The sequence below is a fragment of the Zootoca vivipara genome, chromosome 10 (genome assembly GCF_965207765.1).
Source record: "Zootoca vivipara chromosome 10, rZooViv2.hap1.1, whole genome shotgun sequence".
NCBI classification, from domain to species: Eukaryota; Metazoa; Chordata; class Lepidosauria; order Squamata; family Lacertidae; genus Zootoca; species Zootoca vivipara.
Genome location: NC_142593.1, coordinates 14,527,996 through 14,554,497, shown reverse-complemented (window position 1 = coordinate 14,554,497; position 26,502 = coordinate 14,527,996). Strand labels below are relative to the sequence as shown.

The following is a 26,502-nucleotide window of genomic DNA, read 5'->3' as shown; positions in this document are numbered from 1 at the left end:
CGTCTAGATCTCGGCGCCTTATTGGTTGAGCTCGGGTCACGTGCGGTGGGGGCATAGGCGAGCGGAGGAGGAGGAAGGGAAGAGAGGGAGGGACGGCGCTCGAGCGCGCGACGGCCATATTGGTTCGGAGCAGAGCCCGCCTGTTTTGTGTGTTCGGCCCGGGGAGGAGCGGCCGGAGGCGGGATACGCGAGTCTTGCAGGGCGGGCGGCTCCGCTCCTTGCAGCAGCGCCGAGTCCCAGCTGAGCAGGAGCCGCTTCTTCTCGTTCCCTTTATTTGCTTGGACCATCCATTTCCCCTTAACGAAGCACCTGCAGAGCCCTCTTCGTTTCTTTTCGCTCCTCCTCTTTTTTTCTTCTTCTCCCTTTTTCCGCGCCCGCTTGCTTCCTCGCTCCGGCGGGGATTTTTTTGTTTGTTCATTCATTTGCATCCTCGGTTCGTTTCCTTTCGCGCTTAACTTTTTTCCCTCCCCCGCCGCTTGGCGTTTTGTTGCTCGTTTGGCAATTTGCTTTTAGGATTGCTGTGGTGCTTTTTTTTAACCTTTGCATTGCCAAGTTCTCCGCTTTTGAACCCCTTTCGGGCCCTTTTTCCTCCTGCCTCCCCTCTCCCTTTCCCCCTTGGGCTTTCTTCCCTCCCCCCTTTCCCCGCGCGTTTTTTGCGCACCATGGCGGCGGCGGTGGCGGCCATGGCTTCGACGCCGTCGGGGCAGCGCTCGCGGGGCAGTGCGGCTAGCACCCCTCTGAGCCCCACGCGCATCAGCCGCCTGCAAGAGAAGGAAGACCTGCGGGAGCTCAACGACCGCCTGGCCGTGTACATCGACAAGGTGCGGAGCCTGGAGATCGAGAACAGCGCGCTCCACCTCCAGGTTACCGAGCGAGAGGAGGTGCGCGGGCGGGAAATCACCGGCATCAAGTCCCTCTACGAAGCCGAGCTCGCCGATGCCCGCCGAGCCTTGGACGACACGGCCCGGGAACGGGCCAAGCTACAGATCGAGCTGGGCAAGATCCGCAACGAGCACGACCAGCTCCTGGGCAAGTAAGTGGCCGACGAGGAGACAGACACCCTCGATCTCTCTTCCTATCTTGGCTTCAATAAAAGTTCATAGGAGCCAATTCCTAGGGCTACCCCCCAAAACCCCCCAATAAAATATGTGAGAGGGCCTGCCCCCTCCCCAAAGCTGATGGGCATTCAAATCTTGCGCGTGCACGACATCATGTGATTGTGTGAGGCGGGGCTCCCCCCCCCAATATTTCACTCCAGTTGGCACTCGGTGTTCGAAACTCCCATTGTTCTGGGCGCGTTTTGCATGCTGTTTCTGAGCTTCTGGGCACAGCATGTGAAAAATGAACATAATATTTTCGCTGCCGTTCATTCATTTTCAGCACTGTACAGTATTGTTATCGAACGAGTGTGCCCAGACATTCCATTGTTGCACCCGTAACCTCGGTTCAAGGTGCCGTTTAGCTCCTAGTTTTCATATCTCTGTTTCTAACACTGGCACCCTAGGCCAGGGGCATGTGGCCTCTCTTGGTTCCCAGGAGGCTCCCTTCTCACATTGTACCGCATGACTGAAACTGACTGCCTGCTTTCCTGCCTCTTAAATAACTGCCTCCGACCCCACTCTGTCTCTTGGAATCTCCACACCATACTTCCTCCCACCCATGCCTTCTCTGCCCCTGCTCGGGGTGGCCACCTTAGAGTTGCGTGCCCCAAAAACAGTTAATATAGGTCAGCATGGAACTCCTCTCCATGAAGTTGGTTCCATAAGAGGGCTTGATAACTGTTCTCTCACTTTCAAGTTTGGGGACATAGCATGATTCTAACTTCTGACATGGTATCTATGGAGAGATGTTGGTGTGAGGGAACTCTTTATTCATGTGTTTCCCTCGGCATCAATTTATTGCTGTTTTATAGAGGTATGCATGATGTTGGGTTCCTCCTTTCTGGTTCATTCTGTTAATTTATTTGCATTTCTGTCCCTGTATGTTCTCTATGCTCTATTTGTAAAGGTGAGCAGTAAAGTAAGAGCATGTTTTGTAATCTTCACTTTAAAACAAGGCAAAACTTGAGCTAACGACAGATTCCCTTTTTCTCCATTGAGAGATGAGAATCAGGCATGGTTTGAGAGTACGTTATTGTCTCCTCCCCTTTCCTCCCATTCATTACTCGAGTAGTGAGCATATTAGTCTGACTCCTCTAGCTGCTGCCATGTGCTATAGCTAGTGTGCTAATATTTGAATGAATGAAAAAGAGGGCTGGGAGGTTTCTTAGCAGCAGTTTCCTGCCTAACTGACAGTATGAGGTGTATGTCACTGGGGTGCGCCATGTTTTCATCATCATTTCATATGTTCAGATTTGATCTAAATACGGTACATGGGTTACTAACGTGATACTTATCTACAAAGTTGTTAACTTATACAATTTGGCTAACTTTTTAAAAAAGCTTATCTAAAGTGATAGTCCTCTTTTGAGCTAAAATGGAAGGGGAAGTTTTTCTGTGTTTGCTTTTGTTGGTTTTAGGGAAAAAACCCACGAGATATACTGCAACAACATAGGTACTTAAATTAAATGCAGTTCTTGAAAGAGAAGCGCTTAGTGTGAATTTTTTCCTATTTTGATAAGAGCAATCCTGGTCAGGTATTAACAATACATGTGAGAATTGAAATCACTCCTGTTTTTGAGCTTTGCAGAGCTGCCTGCCTAAAGAAACCTGTGTAACTTTGGGAGAAGGCAGATAGCTCCTTTTCTCCAGTGCTCAGTGAATAATTTGGTTAATAATTCCATGGAACCTTTGCATCTTGTATGCTTTCTGGTACTGGGTATAAAATAAAAAAATTCCTTCAGTAGCACCTTAAAGACCAACTAAGTTTTTATTTTGGTATGAGCTTTCCTGTGCATGCACACTTCATCAGATACACACTTCATCAGGTACTGTTCCTTTTGCTGGCTGGCCTCACTTCTTTGGAATGAGCAGGTGCTTGCTTGCATTGATAAGCTTGATTCATACACCTCCAGAGCTCTGCAAAGGAATGCTTTCAGGGGTGCCATCAAAGCTTTCCTTTAACAGTTGTGTGCTGTCAGTTTGCTGTTGCTTTTTATTTTTTGTTAATGGCATCCAAAATTTGTTTCTTAGGAAGCTTCCACTTGTGCTATTCCCTGTTTTTTAAAAAAAACATTTTCAAATCTGGTGTTTTGGCCATACACTTGGGGTGAGAACACAATGAGACTTTTCTCCCTGTAGACCTCTGCCCCCCAATCTTACTCTGAAACAGAATGGGCGTAGTGGAGGGGGGGGCAGAAAGGCACTAGAAGTCCTGTTGCCTGCCATTTTCCCTATCTCTTCTCTGATCCCCCTCCCCAGCTCTGCATTTGTTTGTTTGTTGGCAGTGTACAGCTGCAATCATTTAAGTGAAATTGTGTAAGATGTATTTAATTATATGTTCTAAAAGCTTTTTAAAATTTATTTTGGACAATTTTGTATTTAGGACATTTTTTGATACCTTGAAAAAATGGTTCAGGTGTTGCCGTTTTTGTACAGTGGTGCCTCGCTTAACGGCCCTGTAAGACGAAATTTTCGTTTAAAGAAAGGATTTTTCTAGCGGAGGTTGCCTCGCTAGACGAATTCGTTTTACAAAAAAATCGTCTAGCGAATCGCGGTTTCCCATAGGAATGCATTGAAATTCAATTAATGCGTTCCTATAGGCAAAAAAATCCAAAAAAATCAATGCATTCCTATGGGATTCACTAGACAAATTTTTCGTTATAAGAATAGACCCGTGGAACGAATTAAATTCGTCTAGCGAGGCACCACAGTCTATTTCACAGTGAAAAACTATGCAAAGTAATCATCTTTTGCTCACTTCATAATCAAAGTTGGCCAACTTCTGTATTCTTACGGCAGTACTCCTGGAATTATAACTCTGAGGGGCAGTAAACTAAAGTTCCATAATTCTTTGAGGAAAAGAATGTTCTTCAAATGTGCCTCTCCAGTGGCCTAGGAGAAGTAGAATGTTTTTGCCTGGTGCCTAAGGATATGTAATGAAGGCACCAGGCAATGTTAGAAACTGCAATAGAAAATGTAGGAGCCAAATGGCTTCTGGGATCTGGCTTGTGGGCGCAAAAACAATGTCTAGTGCCATGGGGGGGGGGTCGGCAACAATTTTTATTTATTATTTTGATAAGCATGAACTAATATGCAATTCACATAAGTGGTACATTGTTAATATCACATTTTTAGCAGAAATTGTTAATAAGTGTTTAATTTGGTGTTTACAATAAAAATATTGGTACCATGCTTCAGTTTTCAAAACACACTATTCTTTATTGTGAAACTCCTTAACATATTGTCTATCCTTAACATAAACTTCAAGGCTCCATACATTTTTGTAATCCTTGAGTATCAGCCGGGGGGGGGGGGATGGCACCCAGACTTTTTGAGGTGCTTGCAAATGGAGAATATTTAGGTGCAAAATGCTCCTGGGACTCTTCTAATTTTGAACTCTGGTGCCAAGGGAGCCTCCCTGTGTAGAGCATCCCACAAACAGGGAGCCACTACAGAAAAGGCCCTTTCTCATGTTGCCACTCTCCAGACGTCTTGCGGAGAGCGCACACAAAGAAGTGCCTCAGATGATGATTGGAACTCCTTGTGGTCTCTTTCTGTTTTTAATGCCCTGAATAATTTGGTGTCGTCAGAAAACATGGTCATTTCACTGCTCACCCCCAACTGCATAATTAAAAAAATATATTTAAAGTACAGTGGTATCTTGACTTACGAATGCCTCGACTTCCGAAGGTTTCGACTTCCGAAGTCGGCAAACCTGGAAGTGTTTTCGCCACGCGCGTGTTCTGCGCCTGTGCAGAAGCGGTCTGCGCAAAGCACAAAATCGCGCTTTGCGCATGCGCAGAATGGGTGCTTCAACTTACGAAGGATTTGACTTCTGAAGAACGCCGCGGAATGGATCGCCTTCAAAAGTCGAGGTACCACTGTACTGGTTCCAATACAGATCCTTGAGGGACCCACTTTTTACATCCTGTCCATTTAAGTCTACTCTCTGCTTCTTGTTCTTTAACCAGTTACTGATCCATAAGAGGGTCTGTCCTCTTATCCCATAAATGTTAAGATCACTTTGGTAAGGGACACAATAGTAAAAGCTTTTCGAAAATACCATGTATGCAATGTCTATTGGATTATCCCTGTTCACATATTATTTAAATTGGATAAAATTGCTGCAGTGGTTGCATCTTACCTGCTGACTGCCTTTGATCCCCTATCTAAAAGCTTCTTCAAGAAGAAAGTTATGTTCATTTTGCTATTATACTTATGGCGTCTTTCTTTGCGTCTGCTTGAATGCTTTTCTTGATTCAACTTGCACGTTTGAACTGTTAACTGGTTTTTTAATGCTATAAATTAGAGTTCAAAGCTTTGTTGCCACCACATTCAAAGCTCTGTTTTACTAATTGTGCCTTCTCAGCAACATTTGCTGTGGTATAATTTGTGGTGGGCAAATTTTAAAGCTTGGGAAAAGCTACTTCTAAACATTAGTAATAGTTTCAGATAACAGCCTTCTGGTTTTGTGAGGTGTATTAGTATATATAAATATTTGGGAGGAAGAATAATGTGTCTAGCTGCTGCAGCTTAGGGACTTTGTCTTGCAATGTGAAAAAGAAGGTGATGCTATCACTCTTGTAGAGCCTGGTATGTATATTTTTGTGTTAGGAGATAATGTTGCACATCCATCAATCTGTATGTGGTGGTAGTGGAGTCATGAAGGATAGATATGTAGAACCATCTATCTGTATATACGCCATAGCTGCCAAGTTTTCCCTTTTCTCGCGAGGAAGCCTATTCAGCATAATGGAATTTCCCTTTAAAAAAGGGATAACTTGGCAGCTATGATATACACATACACATTCGTTAATTTTTTGCTGGGCACTTTCAAATTGACTAGAGTGCTTGAGATAAAATTAATATGTTGGCAGTAGAATAGGAGAATCCACAATACAGTAGTTTGTTGGAATTATGGTGTTCTGCTTTTGTGAAGACCATTGCTTGTGGTTTGGTGGTGGTTCTTAAACCTTGAGGCCATCTTTACTGAGTTTCTGCTGCCTTGCTCTTTTCATAATTAGGTTTCTATGTAGTAGTAGCTAATAGGGCTTTGTATAGCTGGGCTAAATTGTAAGGGTGAAATTAAGTGTGGGAATTCTGCTTGGGAAATGGCTTTTAATCCAGCAGAAGTGTCTGCTAATTAAAGAGATTTTTTATTACTTCTCAGTCCACTGCATTCTCTCCAGTAATGTTCTAGATGGTTTTGGGGGGGACCCTCCTGTGGTAAGTGGCATGTAGGGGAGAGATGAAGAGGGAATCAGCAAAAATGCCTCTTTTTTTCTTAAGTTAGCAGATGCCTCTGCTGGATTTTGCCCTAAAAACTGTTACTTGAAAAATACAATGGAAGAGTGCAGCTTTGGGGAGTAAAGTCAAACTATTGGAGAGTTACAGCGTCTGTTGTGGCTATAGAGATCAATACAGGAGAGACATGTTTTATTGCAGCTGGGGCAGATGAAGGCATCTGGTTTCACTGCTACAGATGTGTCATGACGTTTCTTCTCTCTGCACTCATCCAGCAGTCATTTCTCCTCTGGTCACTGCTACCTGACTGTGTGTCTCCAGGCACTTCATCATTTGTCAATCAATTCCAAAAAGAGTAGCTTTGTTAAATCTGTAGCAGAGTGAAGTTGAGAAATATTGTGCTTAACTGTTGCCCCTTTTCTTGTTGCTTCTGTTCAAGTTGTACTCTTTCTAAATTACTTTTATTCCTTTGTTAAAAAAGGGAAAATAAACTAGTGCTGTGCATGTGTTCGCTTGTCATAATTAGCTCTGAAGCATCTTATAGTAGTAATATGTGGTTTTCTGCCTAGGTGACTGAATAGTGTAACTCTTGATATGGATTCTATTTCTCTGGGAACTCCAGCTTACCACTGAAACGCTGGATTTGCAAATTGCTAGAATAATTATGGTGAATGGGATACTTTGAGATCAAAGTAAATGTACATCTTTTGAAGGGACAGGAATTTCTGTGCAGACTACTCCCTTGAACCTTTAATAAACAAGCTTTTCCATATTAATGAAAACAAGGTTGGAAACTGGGGGTGGGAGAGATATCTTAAAGTGCCAGTAATTTGAGTCTCATCTACTTGGTTTAAATCATCAGGCCCTGCTTCTCATCTTAAGACCTGATTTGCATATGTTTGGCAAAAGCAAAGCATTTTATTTAGTTCCAAGCCCATGTCGGGTATTTAGATGTCATGTTTTAATTAATCAGATGGTGGTTGAGTTACTGTATTCCTAGCTCAAAAATGAGTTGAAACCTTTTTTTTTTTGCAAAGGTTTTGAGTTAGAAGCAAATTTTGTGTGATTTAGAAGTAGGGCTTGGATTAAAGTGTTCATCTGTGGTAACATCTGTTTGAACTTGTGAAATGTGCACTTACACGCAAGTATAATACTTAAGTATAATGTAATCATTGGTTCCTTTGTTACTTCTTATATTAGCTTATATTAATAGCCAGATAAAATGCAGAAATCTGTGATTCCTAATCTTGGGTGGTGTGTTTTGACACATCTTTTAAGGTTGTATTCAACATTAAGTAGCAGGTTGGCTTTCTGGAAGCTAAGATGGGAAAAACCAATATTGTAGAGGCAGCTGCTTTCTCCATTAATGTTAAGAACAATCTTGTATAAGCACTCAGTTCTGGGTGAAATACTTACCGTAACTTCTGCTGTTAGAATGAGTAACAACCCAGTGAGAAAGACCCTTGTAAGAGATATTATACAGGTGAGCACCCTGGAGAATCATAGTGGCTCAAGAGAAAACACACCTGAGACCCCCAAGAGGACCTGCGGGCTCTGGGGAGGATCTCTTCGCAAGCTGGAGGGGCAGCGGGGCTTTGTTCAGCTTTTCAGCCTCACTCCCTAGCATCAGACTGTCCCCAGAAGCCAAAGAAGATCTCAGCGTGAGCTGGAGGGGCAGCAGGGCTTGCTCAGCTGTTGCACTGGGAAGTGGTGGCTGCTGCACTACCCTGCACACAGTGTTAGAAACTGGGATAGAAAAGCTAAGAGCCAAATGGCTCTTGGGACCTGGGTTGTGGGTGTCAAAACATAATGTCTAGTAGTCATTTTTTTGGGGGGGGGGTTGGCCACACTTTCTATTTATTATTTTGATAAGCTTGAACTAATACGCAATTCACATAAGTGACATGTTGTTAATACCACATTTTTAACAGAAATTGTTAATACATGTTTAATTTGGTGTTCATACTAACAATATTGGTACAGTGGTACCTCTACTTACGAATTTAATGCGTTCCGAACACACATTTGTAAGTAAAAAAAAATTGTAAGTCGAATCCCATAGGAATGCAGTGGGAGAAAAAATTCGTAAGTAGAAGCAACCCTATCTAAAAATTCAAAAGTAGAAAAAATCCTATCTAAACCGCATCCAAGATGGCGGACGGAGCTCCATTCGTAAGTAGAGTTACAGTATTCGTAAGTAGAGGTACCACTGTACCATGCTTTAGTTATCAAAAAAAATTCTACTCTTTATTGTTAAACTCCTTAACGTAGTGTCTATCCTTATCGTATACACTACAGTACTTCAAGGCTTCAAAGCACATACATTTCAGTAATCCTTTAGTGTAAGCCAGGTGCAAAAAATGGCACCCAGACATTTTTGAGGTGCTCGCAAATGGAGAACCTTTAGGTGTGAAATGTGCCTGGCACCCTACTACTGTAATTTCAAACCCTGCCTGCATGTCTTTTGTTAGGCAGTGAGGCTGAACAGTTAAACAAAGCCCCACTGCCCCTCCAGTTCACGATGAGATTTTCTGGGTTGAGTTTACTTGCAAACCAGGAGGGTGCTCCCCATTTCCGGATACCCAGCAACATGCATGTGTGCAGTTGCATATAAATAGATCACATGTAAATGGGGAGTTGCCTGCATACATATAGCAATACAGTGGTACCTCAGGTTACAAATGCTTCAGGTTTCAGAGTCCGCTAACCCAGAAATAGTACTTCGGGTTAAGAACTTTGCTTCAGGATGAAAACAGAAACCGTGCTTCGGCGGCACGGCAGCAGCAGGAGCCCCCATTAGTTAAAGTGGTGTCTCGGGTTAAGAACAGTTTCAGATTAAGAACGGACCTCTGAAACGAATTAAGTTCTTAACCAGAGGTACCACTGTAAATAGGATGGATTTGTCTCCTTGGTAAGTGTATTGCCTATTTACCTTGTGCATTCTACTGTAGGAAACACAAACCTAGCTGCTTGTTAATTGTACCCCAACTTTGCTTCGTTCCTTGTGCTGCTATTGCAGGATTTTAAATATGACCAAAACATGTTTGACAAGGTTGGAAAAGTGAAATGGATATGTGAAGTTCTGTGGTATAATACTTAATGCTTGCTAGTAAATCTCAAATCAGATGCTTGTAAAATCTGTATTGGGTGGCATTACCTGAAACCAAATACATCAGTTTCAAATTGCTTGCAAGATTGTGAAAGCTTGCCTAAGAGTAAATTGTAAAGCATGGTACTTTTGCCATCTAAATATTGTGGAAGACCAAACTTCATATCAGTAACAGGGGTTTCTGTAATCTGCAGACTTTGTCTTAATTTTCCTCATATTATTTAAATGTTATGAGAAGTAAGTTTTAAAGCCGTTAAAATAAACTAGAATACAATTTAAAAAGAATATACTGCATGTAGTGCCAATTTCATATTAATCGATACTGTAGTGCTTGAAAGTTCTGCTGTGGTGAATAAGTGTATAGACTATATTTTGGAACTACTAGGTTGAGGATTGCTGCAAGAGAAACTCTTAAGCACACAGCTGCAGACATGAAAGGTTGCATCTATTAGCTGTCAATCATTTAGCTTACATAGTAAGATAGCCAGCAGCTAAGAGGAACAGAATCTTGTACAAATGTATTTTATTGTTACTATCACCCAGTTCCAGGAACAGAAGATTTCTTTTAAGGAAATCACTTTTTTCATTCTTACTTTCCTGTTTCCTTTTTTTAAATAAAAAAGGCACATTTATGAAATTGCATTGCAAATCTATGACCCCTAAGGGCCTGTTATTAAGACAATGACTTGATTGATTCAACAAGTGTTAAGTATAGTTCAGCTGGTGCACAGGGCAACTGTTCAGAGGGTAAACATAGTTGAAACACCTGTCCCAAGTCCATATTGCTGTATTAAAGTATGGACCTCAATAAGAGACTTAGTATAATCTGATTTAAATGAATAGTTCTCCCTGAGTTGTAATTCAGATTATTATCCAAATCAGACTTATTTCAACTATAGGTAGATGAAGCTCTTGTCTGTCATTTACTCTGATTCAGCGTACAACTACTATAATTCTAAGCTTTTCAGTGATTTGCCAAATGTGCCATATGGCAAAGTAAGGCAGCTGGATCGCTTCAAGTATTTACTGAAAACTGTCCAATTTGTCATGTGCTGGCCCCACATGTTTGGTGTAACACAGTACTCTTAAATCAAGAGTTTTTGAACTTTCATGAATTTAATATGTCTCAGAGGTAGCCTTGACATACCCACTCCCACCCCCCAAATAGGGCATGCATGTAGAGTGGCATTATTTTCAAGATAAGATTGGTGCACACTATCTGAGCTTTCTGGAAACTGAATTTACCAGCTGGATGACTGGGTCTCTGCCATGAGAGTTTTGTATTGTTTTGATTTAAATACTTCGGCTGTTTTTGCGTGTTTAACTGTTTTTGCTGGTTTTATAGTACAGTGGTGCCTCGCTAGATGAATTTAATTCGTTCCACGGGTCTTTTCTAATAATGAAAAATTCATCTAGCGAATCCCATAGGAATGCATTGAATTTTTTTTTAAAAAAATTTGCCCATAGGAACACATTAATTTCAATGCATTCCTATGGGAAACTGCGATTCGCTAGGCGAATTTTTCGTAAAAAAATTCGTCTAGCGAGGCAACCTCCACTAGAAAAAACCTTTCGTTAAGCGGAAATTTTGTTAAGCAGGGCATTCGTTAAGCGAGGCACCACTGTACATCATATTGAGCTAATGGTGTAAAAAGCCATTGATAACTAAGGACGATAATAATGCAGAGAGAAAAAAGCCAGTCAATATTATTCTCTTAAGGTCATTGATGCTGAATGTTACAGCCTGTAATAATACAGTACTTTTTTAAAGGTTGTGCTGGAAATCTTAAAACTAAGATACTTTTCACTGTATTTTTATTGCCTTTTCACTTTTTAAAAGCATACATCGGGTAGGGGTGGGGAACAAACTTAGGTTCCCAGGAAAGATAACAAATCACCATCTACAGTACTTATTGATAAACTGACAACGCTTATGAAAAATATAAAGGTGGTGTACATAAAAAACAAATCAAGCTGCACTGGCAAAGGAAGATTGTTCCTTTGACACTTGTCTTGAGATCCTTTTTTGTCCAGCTGTAATGTTTGAATTGTGTGCCAAATTTTAAAAAGCAGTGAAGTGTACCACCAGCAGCAAAGGAAGACTCAAGAGCATGGGTAGGCAAACTAAGGCCCGGGGGCCAGATCTGGCCCAATCGCCTTCTAAATGCGGCCCGCAGACGGTCCGGGAATTATCGTGTTTTTACATGAGTAGAATGTGTGCTTTGATTTAAAATGCATCTCTGGGTTATTTGTGGGGCATAGGAATTTGTCCCCCCCAAATATAGCCCCCCAAGGTTTGAGGGACAGTGGACCGGCCCCCTGCTGAAAAAGTTTGCTGACCCCTGCTCAAGAGTGCCATTTGAATGCACTCCTGATGCTTGGCGATTAATTTGCCCCACAGGCTTACCTGTGCTGTGCCTGATGCCAGGTGATAAACAGGCAGGCATAGTTCAAGCCAAATCATGTCATGGGCCAAATGGGGAGGCCTGGCAGACCTATGTCAGACTAATCTGATCTCATTTTTTGACAGAATTACAAGCCTGGTAGATGAAGGGAATGGGGTATGGCACTCTAGGCATTGTCAAAATAATTTCTAATGTTGCGATAAAAGGAAAGCACCCCACAAGAAGGGACTGCATTATAACATTGCACTGCTTTGTTGGCTTTAGCTGTGAAGTAGTTTATAAATAAATACATAAAAGCCACAGTTGTACAACACTTAAGCAAATACTGTATATTCCTGCGTATAAGACTACTTTTTAACCCAGGAAAATATTCTCAAAAGTCGGCGGCCGTCTTATACGCCAGGTCGTATTTCTTATACGGCGAGTATATCCCAAACTATTTTAACTGGAAAAGTTGGGGGTCGTCTTATATGCCCAGTTGTCTTATACGCCGGAATATACGGGTAAGCAAACGCTTGGGAAAGTACTTGTTACATATAGAAACACTCTAGTATGTTCTCATTAAAGGTGAGGATTTCATAAGCTGGTTTCCTATGAAACTTATGAAGGCCCACCTCAGTGTTTGCATTGGGAAGAATCGTGGGTTTTTTAGTCTCTGCTGCAGGCCTGCCCACCAACTTAGGTACTGTTGGGGTAGCTTCTGTGCTGGGGCCTGAAGGACCTCAAATCAAATCACTCTTCATCCTAGTTTTTTTTTACCTATGAGCTATATAGATGTTGTGATTGTGTAGGACCAAAGAATTTGCAGCAAGGAGAGAGAAAATTATAGGTCATATCCAACCAAGTTTTACTTAGCGTAGACCCATTAAAATTATTTCGGTGGCTGTGAGTGGAGTTTTAGTAACTTGAGTAGCTGCTAGCCTTTTCCCCATGACTAGGAAAAGCAGAGTAGATTGTACACATTTGTTCTGCTTATGTATTTTATTTAGGTCACAGAACTGCTTTCCTTGGCACATAATTTGGATTGTACCAAATTCAAAGTTTTTTGTAAATATGCTTTGGGCTTTTACTTTTTACAGTGCTAGTATCCCAGCTGCACAATAACAATTTTATGAGGGTGCTAAAAGCAGTTGAGTGTGCTGAATAACTTGAACTTCAGGTTCTACAGTCATTCAGCAAGTTAATATTGCACTTTGGTTTTTCTCTATAAAATAGATGCTATACTTAATCTTAGCATCTCTGCAATCTTATTCATCACTGTTTTGCAATAAAGTGCTTGCGTTGCAAAAATAGCTAAGTGTTGTTGATCAGTTTATATACAGCCAGCAAAATCTTAATCGCTTATGAAAATCTAGCTATGTACTATGATAAAATATTAGTTTAGTGTTACTAGTTCTTCACTAGAAATGATTACACAGAGTACAGCTTTTCTCTTCACATGGCTTACTTATGAAGAACTGTAAGGATGCAGTAAATTACATCTCACTAGAGTTTCCGTCTAGCAGATTTTTCATTCCCCACAAACCAGTGGAATACAACTGTAGCCATACAGCTCTTGTTGAGTTCCATCTTGCATTGAAGAAAATATTTGAGGCAACTTATTGAACTTCCTTTTTCTGTTTTTTATTATTGTTTTTAGCTATTCAAAAAAAGAATCTGATCTAAATGGAGCAATGCTTAAGCTTCGAGAGTTTGAAGCTGCTCTGAATGCTAAAGAAGCTGCACTTGCCACAGCACTTGGTGATAAGAAAAGCCTGGAGGTGGACCTTGAAGATTTAAAAGATCAGATTGCTCAGGTAAATACATAAGTTACTACACAATGCGCTTCAGGCCAGCTTGGGATAAGCAGCAACAGCATCTTAACAAATGTGGTTACAGCTCATTGGGTAGTAAATAATGCTCACTATTTTAATTAAAAACAAAACTGATGAGTGTGTTGAGAAATTATAGGGTGAAATCCACACATCAGAGCAAATTTTGGGGCGAACAGGAGGCTACAATGGGGGTGGGGAGGAAGGTGAAGTGTTGTGCAACCTGAAGTCTATTCCACTTGTGCACTGTGACACCATTGGAAGCAACTTAGTTTATCATAATAGGCTAGTTTGGATGTAATGATAATGGTTACTGTAATGTGCAGCAGCCTAGATCTCATTAGTTCGCCCCTCAGTTGTTTTGGTGCAGTCAGGAGGCAATCAAAACCTTTAACTTTTGATTTAAATCAACTACAGTTTAGCATTGTGGTCAGACTGTAAATTAGTTAATCCTAACTATGGTTAGTTGAAGCAGATCAGTTTTCCTAAACTATGGGTTGAAACTTACTTGTTTTAGCCAATCATTGCTAAGACCAGTATTTGAAATTAGCCAGGTGCCTGGCACATTTTCAGCTGGCTTTTGACCACTTGCGACCACGTGAAGATTCCTTGGCGCCAGGATGACACCTGGCATATCCACCATTTGGGGATCATTGAATGGACTGTTTTCACACACTAAGACCCCATCTTGTAGAATTCTATTAGTTATATGTTATCTGCACAACCGGAATGAATTTCTGGAACCAAATGACTTTTTCTGTGCACCCTGAGCAGGAACAGTCACCATTAAGAAAAAGAGGTTGGAATAGGCCAAAATATATATGTGGACTGTTGCTGAATCAAGTGACTTTTCTTAAGTTCTCAGTGCTCTTGACCTAGCCCAAAGTTAACATCTGAACTAGCCATATGTTTCACTGATAATCACAGTCAGTCCATCATTTGAACAATAAGGCTATAGAGAGGTCTTGCCCCCAAATGGCAACTAGACATTCCATTTTGGTGAGTTTAACCTTGGTTTAAAGGGAGCCATTTGGCACCTAGTTTATATATCTGAGTTTTTCACACTGGCTAAGACTAACTGGAGGGACACATGTGGCGCTGTGGGTTAAACCCCAGAGCGTAGGGCTTGCTGATCAGAAGGTCGGTGGTTCGAATCCTTGCGACGAGGCGAGCTCCCGTTGCTCGGTCCCAGCTCCTGCCAACCTAGCAGTTTGAAAGCACGTCAAAGTGCAAGTAGATAAATAGGTGCCGCTCCAAGCGGGAAGGTAAACGGTGTTTATGTGTGCTGTTCTAATTCGCCAGAAGAGGCTTTGTCATGCTGGCCATATGACCTAGAAGCTCTACGCCAGCTCCCTCGGCCAATAACGCGAGATGAGCGCCGCAACCCCAGAGTCGGTCATGACTGGACCTAATGGTCAGGGGTCCCTTTACCTTTAACTGGCTTGTTTGGGTTCACATATAATACTTATCTAATGGTAGTTTGGAACTGAAGCAAAAACCTCCCCCAAGTCTTTATGCCAGGCAGAGGGGTGCAATGCGTAAGCCCCAAGACTTGCTGTTGCTTGTTCCCTTGATGATGAACCAAACAAGGGTGTGTGAGACATTGTGGATCAGTAAATGAGCAGTACTTAATGAAGAGTGAACTTAACTTCAGTGCATCAAATGTGCTTTATTCTATAACTGACCAGCTTTATGAAAACTTTGCCAGATGGCACTCAGTTTTTACTTGTGATAATTATTTTATGCTGCAATTGTGTTTCTGCTAATTTGAAATTATTTCTTTTAAGCTTGAAGCTGCTTTAGCTGCTGCTAAGAAGCAGCTCGTGGATGAAACATTACTGAAAGTGGATCTTGAAAATCGCTGTCAAAGTTTGATTGAAGACCTGGAGTTCCGAAAAAATATTTATGAAGAGGTAAGATAGTTTAGGTTCTAAGGTAATGTTACACAGTGACAAGCCAGAATGCACCCTGGCTTCAAATCAGGTCTCTGTGTCTGTCTCCAATTAGTGATAAATGGATCAGTCTGTTTCAGATCTGTGTCAGTTTTGCACATGTGTGTATTCCAAAGTCTGTCCTGTTACAGCACTAAACTTCGATTTTAAAAACAACACAAATTGGTGTTTCGGTTTGAACTTAAAAATGGACGTGTGCTATGTCTCAGTGTATGTATTTCTAAAGGTGATTCATCCTAAAATACATGTTTTATGCATTTTTGGTAAAAAAAATTGAGTAGAGAATTATTGTAACATTTGGGAAAGCATGCTGTCCGAAGGACTGTTGTGTTTTGATCCATGTATCAGTATGGGAAGTGAGTATAAGGTCAGTTGCTTATAAAAGCAAACCAAATACATTTATCCATCTTTACTTTAGACTCTTCAAGACTGTGTGTTTCTTGTGCTTGTATCCCTGTCTGTCTCAGCATTGCTTCCAATCAGTGAAGGGGGGGAATATACTGTGCCCTCCTTTTTCTATACCTGAAGTGTCTCCAGCTATTTCCTGTGCCAGCCCATTGCCCTAGCTTAAGAGACATGGCCAGGACTGTTTACTTAACAGAAGAACTGGTTTGACCCTTTTAGCAATATTCTCAGATCCAGTCTTACAAGTAAAGATTCCTAAGACTGGAAGCTATCCCAAGAGGATACCCATTCTAACCCCAAACTCATAACAGTAATATATTGGAGCACGTTTGGTAAGAAGATTTGGAGGGGGGGCATCCTCTTAAAAGTGGCATATCCAAAAATATATATTTAAAGTATTTCTCTTAAAGCTGAGCCTCAAGAAACATATTTAAGCAAGATTTTCCTTCTTATCAGTACACAAAGCAATTGCGATCTAGCTGGAAAACCAGTGGGGTCATACTTTATTTAATATGCCATCTTTGCTTTTCTTTGCTTAGTGAAATTGTGTTATTGAAAAGTAATATTATTCCTCCTTAGGAAATCAATGAGACAAGAAGAAAGCATGAGACCCGTCTTGTTGAGGTGGACTCCGGGCGTCGGATAGATTATGAGCACAAACTTGCTCAGGCGCTTCAAGAAATGAGAGAGCAGCATGATGTGCAAGTGAAAATGTATAAGGAGGAGCTTGAAGAGACATACCATGCCAAAGTATGAATATTTGCTCTTGCATATAATAAAATCCTGATAGTTGTGTTACAAAAACTTTGCCTGAATAATTGAAATAGAAACTGTTTCTGGATGTGAGCTTAAATTTCATTTCTTTTTGAGATTGATAGGTAATAATGGGTTAAATACCAACATTCAAAATAAAAATTTCCTTTAATGTGAATGCTCCTTTTAAAAACAAAACTTATTTTGAACTAGTGTAGCTGTAGCTAATAAAACTCAACACAATTTTTAAAATCTGGGCAAAGAAGCAAAGTGGAATATATATTCAAGTCAAGAAGGGTGCATGTTAACGTTTCAGAAAAGCTTTGCTAATGTTAAAGATTAGTTACTGTAGATAAGTGGAAAGTTTGAAGAGCAGAGTGTTTTCTTATAGTCAACCTGGGGCTTCAGGCTTCCATGTGTCATTTGACTGATCTAGTACAGAATGAGCTGTACAGAAACTACTTGCCTAAGAAAAGGTTGTGTAGGCCTGCACCATTTAAGTGCTATCCAATCAGTGCAGCCAAAGTTACTGCTAGTCCTCCATATCTGATTGTCTTGTGCATCCTACTTAGTTGAAGTTGAGCTGAAAGTGCCTTTGCTATGCACCTAAAGACTCCTGCTCGCATTTGTAGATTTACTTCTATGGAGATCCTGAAGGTCTTAACATGGTGAATAGTTGCTTTTCCAAGACGGAGTCATTCAGCAGTCAAATGAATTTCCTGCTTATTGTGTTTCTTTCCTTGCATATGTACAGTGGTGCCTCGCTAGACGAATGCCCTGCTAGACGAAAATTCCGCTTAACGAAAGGATTTTCTGATCGGAGGTTGCCTCGCTATACGACGAGGTTTTCTATGGCCACCGCTTCGTCTTGCGAAAGTGGCCATAAAAACCTCCGATCAGAAAATCAGGGCATTCATCTAGCGAAACGGGAACACCGCCGCCTCCCGCCTGCCTCCCCCAACACGGAAGGCAACTTCAGAGACGTTCAGAGACGCCTGTCACACAAAGATCGGCGGGCGCTGCTTGCGGGGCTTGTCAAGCCCAGCAAACAGCGCCCGCCGATCTTCGGATCCGTGTTGTGTGACAGGCGGGGGTGGGGGGAAAGCGGAGATCATTCTCCGCTTCCCCCCCACCCCCGCCTGTCACACAAAGATCGGCGGGCGCTGCTTGCGGGGCTTGTCAAGCCCGGCAAACAGCGCCCGCCGATCTTCGGATCCGTGTTGTGTGACAGGCGGGGGTGGGGGGAAAGCGGAGATCGTTCTCCGCTTTCCCCCCACCCCCGCCTGTCACACAAAGATCGGCGGGCGCTGCTTGCGGGGCTTGTCAAGCCCGGCAAACAGCGCCCGCCGATCTTCGGATCCGTGTTGTGTGACAGGCGGGGGTGGGGGGAAAGCGGAGAAAGCCCCTACGATCCCCCCTCTGTGACAGGCGGGATGGGGGGGGAAGCGGAGGGTCTTCGGCTCTGTCCCCCTATGCGCTTCGGCTCAGGGAAGCAGGCACCTCCCCGCCTGCCTTCCCCAAGCAGCGCCCGCCGATCCTCCGCTTCCCCCCCCATCCCGCCTGTCACAGAGGGGGGGGGTTGTAGGGGCTTGAGAAGCGCCCTACGATCCCCTCTGTGCGACAGGCTGGATGGGGGGAAGCGGAAGAAAGACCCTCCGCTTTCCCCCCCCCCCCATCCCGCCTGTCACAGAGGGGGGATCGTAGGGGCTTGAGAAGCGCCCTACGATCCCCTCTGTGCGACAGGCGGGATGGGGGGAAGCGGAAGAAAGACCCTCCGCTTTCCCCCCCCATCCCGCCTGTCACAGAGGGGGGATCGTAGGGGCTTTCTCCGCTTTCCCCCCACCCCCGCCTGTCACACAACACGGATCCGAAGATCGGCGGGCGCTGTTTGCCGGGCTTGACAAGCCCCGCAAGCAGCGCCCGCCGATCTTTGTGTGACAGGCAGTGGGGAAGGCAGGCAGGCAAGAGAGCAAGCGCCTGCCTGCCTGCCTTCCCCGCCACCAGTCCCCCGGAGCCCATAGGAACGCATTGATTTAGTTTCAATGCATTCCTATGGGAAACCGGGACTCGCTAGACGAAAAATTCGTTACACGAATTGACCCGTGGAACGAATTAATTTCGTCTAGCGAGGCACCACTGTAGCCTTTAGCCCCAGATACTGTCTGTTAATCTTTGTGCTGTCTTGTGAAGCTGTACTTTATTGCATTGGAAAATTTGCAACTGTAGTATAGCTGATGTGGAATGTTTTCTTTTGAAAGCATTAAGCAACAACACTGTTACCTTCAACTAAATTGAGTTCACTGGTAGCTATATGACTCTGAACAGTTTTGGATCACTGTTGAAAGTTATTGAGGAGCCATTCCATAAGTTCAGTAGGTCACTTTGATGGTTTTTCTAGTAAACCCTTGCATTCCTTTGAACATTATTGGCTATCTTAGTTCCTTTGCTTATTAAATGCTTCCATATTTCGTTGATAAAAGAGTTGAGAAAATTGCACGTGGCCTAAGGGGAAAATAAGGATAAAAGAATCTGAATTTTTTTGTGGTTGAAGGGATCGTCCCGGAGAAATATTACATACGTTCTTAGCTCTCAGATTTTCAGAAAAGCCAGCATGACAGGTTTCCTGTATTACACGCAATGTGTGCCTTACTTAATGTTGTTGCAGATATTTTAAAGTACAAGCATTTGCTTCTCTATTTGTTGGTAGACCACATGTGAAGTGTGTTCTGCTTGTTTTCCTCCAGCTTGAGAACGCCAGACTCTCTTCTGAAATGTCTAGCTCTGCAGCCAATACTGTCAGAGAAGAACTCATGGAAAGTCGCATGCGCATTGACAGCCTCTCTTCCCAACTGGCTAATTTGCAAAAAGAGGTAAGGGATTCCACAATCCTGTCTTTATTACCTTAGTAGCAGGTAAGTACTTCTCAGATATTTTATACATTACATTACATTAGTTCAGTGGTTTTCCGGGCTACTGTTGTGCGCTGTACTTTAATCTTTTTATTTTTTTAAAAAAAACCCTGCGTTTGAAATAGACTGGGCCAATTTGTTGTCCATTTTTGGGTCAATTGCACCTTTTGTTCCCCTCTTGATTTATGTTACTATCGTTCAGTCTGCCTCCATTTTATCGATTACCGAAAATGAATAAGTGCTTCTTTTTAGACGAGGAATTCATTGGTCACACAGCTGTAGTTGTATGTTTGTGCTATAATTATGCCAGAGCATAGAATTCAGTTTCCTGGGATTCTCAGCTTTCATTTCTAATTTTTAAATAATAAGCAGTGTTTTAGGCTCTTAGGTTTATGAAGATATGCTGGAACATTTGTAGGTAATACCAAGATTTTGGGTGACTTTGTTGACCAACGAAAAATCACTAGAATATGCCCAAAGGAGTGGGGTCTTCTCCCTGACCTTATGTTGCATCTTTGAAACATAGCACTTCAGGAGCAAACAGAAACTCCTCTGTTGTTCCTCTTGACTTGGGACTGGGGAGGGGTGGATTTGTTTGCTTTTGCCTGTCAGTTGGTGCTCCAGCCCCTCTCAAGGTTTGGAGTCAGTGAGGGGAGGTCAAGGCTGTCATCCCGCCCCCCGCCCCCACAATGCCCCATAGCTCTGGTCCCAGGAAGAAGCCTTTTGCTCAGTCTCACTCAGCAGAGCCTGGTTGACCTCTCTCACCATGTCAGGATAGGAGAATGAAATTGATAAGCAGTAGTGATATGTAGTGATACCTCAGAAGATTGGAGGGGCACAAACATTATTTGCAGTGTCTGGGGTAGGGCTTCAGGGTCCTTCATAGCCCCCTCTTATAATTAGTAAAACCCAGACATTTATGCAAGCTTGCTTAATTTACAGAACTATATGGGTTGCAAAATTGAGATTATTTTGGTTCATTTTCCATTTTCTGTTCAGTGTGCATAACATCACTGATTATCATTAGCCGCATCTTAATGCCATTCCCTTTCTTAAGCCATGCCATTGCCCTTTGCATAATATGCTAGCAAATGAGAAAATATAAGTGCTGCAGCTTTTCTGTTTTCCAGTAATGAGCCAGTTCTGCAATTGTTCAGTGACTTGCTAGATTTATTCTTGCCCAACATAGGAAGTGTGTGTACGTGTGTGTGTTCTTTTTGTGCTTTTTTTCAAAACACATTCACAACCATAGACATCAGCTTTGTCACTTTAAAATATGAAGCAATAGACACAATGCCTTGCACAACAGGCAATTTGTATTAAGAACAGGAATGTAACACTTGCATGTCTCTTCATATTCATTCTACGTCGTTGAATATTGGCTTTTAGAAATTAAAATGCCTGAAGTTGGTGTCTGTGCATTTTTTATTTTATTTTTTAGTCTAGAGAATGGCTAGAAAGGATGCAAGAACTGGAGGATATCCTGGCTAAAGAAAGAGATAACTTTCGCAGGGCACTGTCTGATAAAGAGAGAGAGATGGCAGAGATAAGAGACCAGATGCAACAACAGTTGAGTGATTATGAACAACTCCTTGATGTAAAATTGGCGCTTGACATGGAGATCAGTGCATACAGAAAGCTCTTGGAAGGCGAAGAAGAAAGGTAAGAAATAGTTGTCATTTACAGGAGACTGAAAGTTATCGTAAAGATTATGTACTCCAACTACCTGCCTAATTACTCCAGGCACATGCAGTCCATGTTTAAGAAGGGGAAGGGATATTGGCTACATGTGAAGAGCAAAATGTTTTGACAACTAGAGATGAATGATGGAAAGAGCTTCTCAGTCAAGTGTAAAACCTTTTTCTAGTTGCTGAATGTGAACACTAGTATCTCTCCAGGTATAATGTCTTATGAAATAGAATGCAATTAAATTGGGGTTTATAGGTATATCCAACCAAACTGCTCCTCTTATGCTTGGTGTTTTGCAAGGTAAATATTTTCTCTTGAAGTTTTAATGGTTGATTTAAATGTTGCTCTTCACCCTGGGCACTCCCAACTGAAATATAATAATAATAATTTTTAAAGAAAACTTAATCCCTCATTCCCAGGCCAACCCTATCCTTGAAAACCCTTAGTCCCAGCCCTGGTTCTTCCCACCCACTCTAAATGGTGGGGAAATAATAATAAAAAATGCACATTACTTGCTTGAAATCCAACCTTGCAGGTAATTAATTAATTATCAGAGTTCACAAAACATTTTACTAATCCATGCTGCCTGAGGAGGAGACAGATGGAAGCACACTTGAAAAGTGTGTGTTGATGGATTTCCTTTTTTTCCTTCTTCCACAGATTGAAACTTACTCCCAGCCCATCTTCTCGTGTGACAGTCTCTCGGGCATCATCCAGCCGCAGTGTGCGCACAACCAGGGGAAAGAGGAAGAGGGTTGATGTTGAGGAATCTGAGGCCAGTAGTAGCGTTAGCATCTCTCATTCAGCTTCCGCTACTGGAAATATCTGCATTGAGGAAATTGATGTAGACGGGAAGTTTATCCGCTTGAAAAACACTTCTGAGCAGGTATGGAAACCTCAATAATCAGATGAGGTGGTTAAAATGTAGATGACATTTCCCTGGATGACCAAAGAAAGAAGCAGAGCAACAACAACAAAAAAGGTTCTCCTGTGATGACTTGACCTGCAAAAGTTGAGAGTGGTTCAAGAGTGTAAAACTCTGAAATGGTCTTACAAGATGTGCCCCAGGTGAAACAATAAGGGTTGCATAGTGATCGAGTTGATAGAAAGGGTTAGAGGGCATATCTATTTCACCATCCCCTCCCTGTGCTTTGAATGGCTTAATGTTCAAGTGTATATAATGACTTATATGGTAAGCCAGCTACTTAGACATTCCAGGGATAGTGCCTAAAGCCAAAATCATATCTAGTTAAAACAAACTGGGTGCCATGGCAGGTGGGATTGCCAAAGCCCTCCCCCCTCCAGATGCCCCCCTTCTTTCCACCTCAATATTAATTAATATTTTTGCCAAGCACATTAAGCTGAATGCGGACATGTTAAATGCATATAACCTGCAAGTGCACTGTAGTGACATCCTATACATTAATATTCAGAAGTACGCCCCATTGAATTCAGCAGGACGTCCTCCCATATATAGTCGAAGTGGGGTACCTCTGGCGTGTGGTCTTAATTATGCCCACCAGAGTATTTTATCCCAAGCCATGCACACCTGTCCTACATTTGACATATATGATGATGGGTTGGGGGGCAGGTAAAAACCTTACTAACTGAAAGGGATGCCTACAGGCATTAGCAGTTGGCAAAGCCCCTTTCAGTGTGCTGTGCAAGATCACAGAGAGGAATTTCTCAAGTCCCTTGCAGGCAAAAAAGGTCACTGACAACATTGTGGTGTCAGGTGATTGACAAGTGGGCAGCTTTGTCTGTGTGTCAAACTTTACTCATAAGGGGTCGAGTGGGGATAAAAACAACCTGGTTTATAAGACAGCAGTCTTAATGTTCAGAAATAAGTACATAATGGCTTGACATGAAAACATGACCTGCTTTTGTTTAGGACCAACCACTGGGAGGTTGGGAGATGATAAGGAAAATAGGAGACTCTTCTGTCACTTACAAATATACCTCAAGATATGTGCTGAAGGCAGGCCAGACTGTTACAGTAAGTGAAACCTACTTTTTGAGTTATCAAACTTGGAATTAGTGTGTTGGAAACATGCTTGGGGTCTAACGTGGGTTCTTTGGTAATTGGTGCTACTGCTCAAGTCAAGGTGTATTTCATTTTCTATTAAGGACTCTCAGTGGCTTCCTAAAGAGTTGCAAAGCTATTGTTTACACACAGTGATCTAGTTAATTCTTCTCTTGAAAACTCTTTGGAATAATAGGAAAATGGTGGTGGAATATTTATATGGTAGGAACAGAATGAGCGTTTAACCGTTTCCCTGTGCCAGTCTTGATATTTTCTCTCAGACTTGGGCTGTTTCTTCTACTGCCAGGCTTTCTGGTGCTGAGCCTGGTTAGAAGCAAAATGTAAAAGGTGGAGATGGGTGGGTTTGTCATTCCTCCCCAACACCATTTTTCCTGTGTCAGTATTCTGAGGGAAACAGTAACTCCTGCTTAGTGAGTGATGCTACTTTGCACTTAGGCACTTCTAAACATGAGAGGCAGAATAGAACATGCATGTCCAAAAAGTGTGTTGCCAAGTGGAAAAGTTTGGAAAGCTCTGGTGTGAGCCATCTAACCTGCATCCATGGCAATTATAGAACTCTCCAGAAAGCTGTGGGTCCTGGGTCTGTTTTGAAAGGGCATGACTCCACCCTGCAGATATCTACAATATCTACAGATACTGCAGATGGGGTGCAACTTGTATGGTGTTCTATAAATCACTTTTTATAAAGTTCAGCTAAGAAAATTTAACTCATTACAAATGCAGTTATTATGGATCAATCTCTTTAAGCTGAGTGTTTTTGTCTAGGTCTTCCGCCATTTATTTGCTTCCAGAACTATTGCTATAGATGGAGCTTGCGCAATTTATTCTGGAAGATGTATTTTAATCCTGATTTATGTATCTTTCCCTTTCCCAGATATGGGCTGCTAATGCCGGAGTAACAGCCAGTCCTCCTTCTGACCTCATCTGGAAGAACCAAAACTCTTGGGGCACTGGCAAAGATGTGAAAGTTGTGCTGAAAAACTCTCAGGGAGAGGTAATGTTGGAAACCTGGCTAACCTATGCTCATCACAAACTAATTTGTCTAGTGATAATAGCCCCCAAAGTGGAGCAGAGCTGTACTTTTTGTTTGGATATATAGTATACTAGTACATGCCACTAGCATAGTCTGTATCAGATTCTAGATTGACAACAGTCATACTAACTTCCAACAAATGGTTACTAAAGTATGCCAGATAGTTTAACGTTACCTTAATGTTGCAAGCATTGAATAACTGAACAGCCGCATCTGTTACAGGAAGTTGCTCAGAGAAGCACCGTCTTCAAGACAACTTTACTTGATGTTGAAGAGGTGGAGGAAGTAGATGAAGAACCAGCTGAAGCGGTAGAAGAAGAGGATCTATTCCACCAGCAGGTATCTTATAACTTACTCGCACTGGTATGCTTTCGAACTGCTAGGTTGACAGGAGCTGGGACAGAGCAACAGGAGCTCACCGCTGTCACACGAATTCAAACCACAGCCTTCCGATCGACAAGCCCAACAGGCTCAGTGGTTTAGACCACAGTGCCACCCGCTCCCTGTAACTTAAATAATGATATGGAAAATAAACCTATTTCCATAGTGACCCTGGCAGGAGAACAAAGGTGGGAAACCTGTAGCCCTCCAGATGTTATTGGACTAACTTCCATCAGCGCCAGCCAGGATGACTTAAGGCTCAGGGATGATGGGAGTTGTAGTCCAACAGCAACAGGAGGACCACGCGTTCCCTGTCCCTAACATAGGCTCTCATTGGTAATTTGAGAATCTCCGAGTTTTTGTTTAAAAAATCCCGTTTCATTACTGCAGAGACACTGATGTGCTCAAGAACATGTGGGCCAACTCTGGCTAAAAGGGCTGAAACTAAACAGTATTGCTCATCACAGCTTTAAAGATGCATGCCTTGTATTGCACTAGATCAAAATCGTGGCCTAGAGCTGTGGCAGGGAATATTCTGTTTAACTCATTGTGCATCCTACACTTTTATACCAAGCATTACATTTTCAAACTTGACTTTCCAATAAGGCACTATATTGTGGGAAACAGTGGTTTTGGTTCATCTCTGAGCAAGACCTCCTTGCTCATCAGCCACATATTTAGAATGTATTGCATATGAACACCTGCTCAAGCCCTTCAAAGGTTTCCATCCCTGAACATTGCCCATGCTGGCAGGGACTGATGGGAGTGAACAATATCTGAAGAAAGCACATGCTCTCCACCCCTGGCTCAAAGTGTTTCCTGCTTGATAAATCCAGTGCCCATGAATTTGTCCGCAAACAGTTCCCATGACTAAAAGCTCAGTGAAGAAGGCAGACTGTTAAAAACTACAATTATCAAAAGATACTTAAAATGTCCCTACTTTAACCTTAATTAAAGCTGTCTTTCCTCTCTTTAAAACAGGGAGACCCACGAACAGCCAACAAAAGCTGTGCAATCATGTAAACTCGTCATCTGTATATCCTCAGTTATGTTAATCCCTTCCTGCAGAGGAGAACCTGCTTGGAAGCACAATATTTTTTAATTTCCTTTTGTGAATTTTAAAGCTGTGTCTGGCCTTAATTTCCTTTGTCACAGAGATGGAGGTTTTTGTAAGTGAAACCCATATATATAGCTTTTTGAAATGTGAAATATTGACACTGAAAAATGTACTGTTTTTTTCAAAAACAGCCCTCATTTTTATGCTGGTCCTTTTCTAATATCTTCATTTAAGAATAATAAACTACTGTGTGTGGGGGGGGGTTGTTAGTTAGATTAGCCATCTACTCTTTGTCCTTTTACATTATTAGAATTTTTTGGAAGGGGAAGTAAATGGGCACTCAACAAAACCTTTTGTACTGAAAACTTTTGTATTTTAGCTATCAGGTTATACAAGTTTTACTTGGAACATTTGTAAAGAATATTATCCAACAATTGCATCATAAATAGAAGGATGAAGGATTCAATAAAATTCTTTTGCTAGTTTTGCTTCACTTAGAAACTTAACCACAAATCAGGCTTATGATAATGTGTTAGGTGTGTTTTTTAAATTCTAGTGTAACTTGCATACCTTTTCATGTCAAATTAATAAATAAAAGTTACCTTAAGAA

General features: G+C 42.1%; 1 protein-coding gene across 1 annotated transcript; it reads left to right on the top strand.

Annotated features, from left to right (window-relative positions):
• Positions 1 to 23: 23 nt before the first annotated feature.
• LMNB1 (lamin B1) lies at positions 24 to 26,502 on the top strand. Its single transcript, XM_035100031.3, has 11 exons — positions 24 to 1,033; positions 13,498 to 13,654; positions 15,457 to 15,582; positions 16,606 to 16,776; positions 19,524 to 19,649; positions 21,130 to 21,350; positions 22,038 to 22,263; positions 23,269 to 23,373; positions 24,296 to 24,415; positions 24,677 to 24,793; positions 25,817 to 26,502. The coding sequence occupies exons 1-11, from the start codon at positions 663 to 665 to the stop codon at positions 25,856 to 25,858; spliced, it is 1,782 nt and encodes a 593-aa protein (XP_034955922.1). The 5' UTR covers positions 24 to 662; the 3' UTR covers positions 25,859 to 26,502.

Excerpts from the sequence above, each read along its gene's own strand:
- LMNB1 (XM_035100031.3), top strand. The coding sequence starts at position 663 with ATGGCGGCGGCGGTGGCGGCCATGGCTTCGACGCCGTCGGGGCAGCGC. Across the intron at positions 15,583-16,605 it reads GAAAAAATATTTATGAAGAG|GAAATCAATGAGACAAGAAG; the intron begins GTAAGATAGTTT and ends ATTCCTCCTTAG. Across the intron at positions 22,264-23,268 it reads TGAAAAACACTTCTGAGCAG|GACCAACCACTGGGAGGTTG; the intron begins GTATGGAAACCT and ends GCTTTTGTTTAG.